Source organism: Scylla paramamosain, chromosome 40 (assembly GCF_035594125.1).
Source record: "Scylla paramamosain isolate STU-SP2022 chromosome 40, ASM3559412v1, whole genome shotgun sequence".
In the NCBI taxonomy this organism is placed as follows: Eukaryota; Metazoa; Arthropoda; class Malacostraca; order Decapoda; family Portunidae; genus Scylla; species Scylla paramamosain.
Genome location: NC_087190.1, coordinates 12,614,104 through 12,616,603, shown reverse-complemented (window position 1 = coordinate 12,616,603; position 2,500 = coordinate 12,614,104). Strand labels below are relative to the sequence as shown.

Genomic DNA, 2,500 nt, shown 5'->3' with positions numbered 1-2,500 from the left:
CCACTCCGCCACGTACAGCTGCTCGTACACGTAGCAGCCCAGCACGATGGTGGCGGGCACGGTGTACAGCACGCTGAACACGCCGATGCGGATCATCAGCTTCTCCAGCTTCTCCGTCTTGGTGCGCCCCTGCTGCTTGATCACGTTGCGGATGCGGAACAGGGACACGAAGCCTGCCAGCAGGAAGCAGGAGCCGAGCAGCAGGTAGACGAAGAGCGGCGCCAGCACGAACACCCGCAGGTTGGTGATGTCCTGGTTGCCCACGTAGCAGATGCCCGCCACGGCGTCCCCGTCCACGGCGTGCGTCATGAGCACCGCGATGCTCTGGATGGTGGGGATGAGCCACGCCGCCAGGTGGAACCAGGTGGAGTAGCCCGCGATGGCCTCGTTGCCCCACTTGAGGCCCGCCGCCAGGAACCACGTGAAGGCCAGCACCACCCACCAGATGCTGGAGGCCATACCGAAGAAGTACACCAGCAGGAACACGGTGTTGCACAGGCCCGAGTCGTGCGGGTTGTGGCGCACCAGGTTGGAGTTGTAGATGATCATGTTGCCGTCGCACGCCACGTAGTCGTGCCCCGCGGCGAGGCGGATCACGTACCCCAGCGACACCATGAAGTAACACCCGCTCAGGAAGATGATGGGCCGCTCGGGGTACTTGAAGCGGTCCATGTCGATGAGGAAGGTGGTGATGGTGGTGAGCGTGGACACGCCGCACAGCACCGCCCACGTGGTCACCCACACGCCCGCGAAGGTGCGCTCGTCGGGGTTGAAGTACACGGCGTGGCAGGGCAGCGCGCAGTCCGCCACGGGGCCCACGCTAAACGAGTGGTTGGCGCTGCCGGCGTGGCGGTACACGGCGTCCGGCTTGACCAGCGGCAGCTTGCACGAGCACTGGCAGGCGTCGTGGCAGTAGCGGGAGTTCTTGCCCTCGCACTCCTTGTCAAGCGTGGTGGACATCTTGCTGGTCTTGCGCTCCGGCGCCGACCCGTTGCTCTTGTCCATGCACAGGTGGTCCGAATCGCCGTACTCGGGCAGCTTGGAGCAGTCCATGCGCTCAGGCCACTCAAAGCCGTATTGGTGCATGATGGGCGCGCAGCCTGCCTTGGCCCGCTCGCAGACACTCCTGCAGGCCGGCAGCGGCTTGTCGTAGTCGTCAATACAGATGGGCGCGTACACCGAGCACAGGAAGAACTTGAGGTCCGGCGAGCACAGAATCTCGACGAGCGGCCAGAACTGGTGCACCTCCAGGCCCGCCTCCTCCTGGCTGTCGTGGTTGAACTGGTTGGGCATGGACGTGTTGTTGTAGCCGATGCCGCGGCACATGGGGATGGTGATCTCCTCGCACCGGGACTCCTTGGCCGTCTCGCCCTCGGTGGCGCCCGCCAGCGTGGCCACCAGCAGCAGCACGGACGACACGCACACGGACTTGGCCATGGCTGGGGCTGAGGGCGGCGGGGCGGGCGGCGGGCGTCAGGGCACTGGCTCACATAGTCGGCGGCACCGCGCGGCTCACAACACACTACTGCACACACACCATCTCGTAGCGCCGGCCGCCGCCACGCACCGCACTGCTGCCTCCACGCGCGGGGACCCTCCGGAGCACACTGACGAGTGGCGAGCCTGCGTACGGCGGCCCGCGCGAGGGGACGAGGGGACGCAGGTACACACCACGCAGGGGGCCGCGTACCTGCCGCCCCTGCCGCCCCTGCCTCGCCACACCACACCACCACACACCCTCAGCCTCGCACGCCCCCACACGCCAGCCTGGTGTGTGTGTGTGGGCGTCACGAACACCCCCTAACTGGCCCCGCAGCCCCCAACAACCCACGCACGCCAGCCAATCAGCGACGGCGCAGCTGCCAGACGGACCAATCACAGCGCGCGTCTCACTCCGCCTGGGGCCTCCCACTGACCTGTAACAAAAGAGTCCCGTCAGGTCACGGCCTGCCTCGCCTGACCTGCCCTGCCTCACGCTCCAGCAAGGTCATGTGCACACACACACACACGCACACACACACACACACGTACACGTAAGGACACACACGTACACAGACACACGCACGATTTTATTGAGCGAGAGGACCCCGCCAGCATGGTTATTGATCAACACAGGCCGACGCACACACGCACACGCACACGCACACGCACACACGTACACACACAGACACACACACACACACACACACACACACACACACACACACACACACACACACACACATTGGTCAAGAGCACAGTGAATGCATGTATGTATGTATGTATGTATGTATGTATGTATGTATGTAATGCCTTCCACTCTTCCACACACACACACACACACATACACACACCAGCACCACCACCACCACCACCACCACCACCACAACCACCACAACCACCACCACACTCAGCACCACACTCACTTCCACAGTTTGGAAGAGACACACCCTACTCTCTCTCTCTCTCTCTCTCTCTCTCTCTCTCTCTCTCTCTCTCTCTCTCTCTCTCTCTCTCTCTC

The 2,500-nt window shown here is 63.4% G+C and overlaps 1 protein-coding gene across 2 annotated transcripts in view; it reads right to left on the bottom strand.

Moving 5' to 3' along the window:
• The window catches only part of LOC135092464 (frizzled-8-like), a 22,579-nt gene that overhangs the window by 1,064 nt on the left and 19,015 nt on the right, over positions 1 to 2,500 (bottom strand). For both annotated transcript variants that reach the window (XM_063990978.1, XM_063990979.1), the window contains exon 2: positions 1 to 1,916. This exon is cut by the window's left edge and continues 1,064 nt beyond it. In XM_063990978.1, coding sequence (XP_063847048.1) covers positions 1 to 1,437 — 1,437 coding nt within the window. In that variant the 5' untranslated portion in view covers positions 1,438 to 1,916. The remainder of the gene's footprint in view (positions 1,917 to 2,500) is intronic.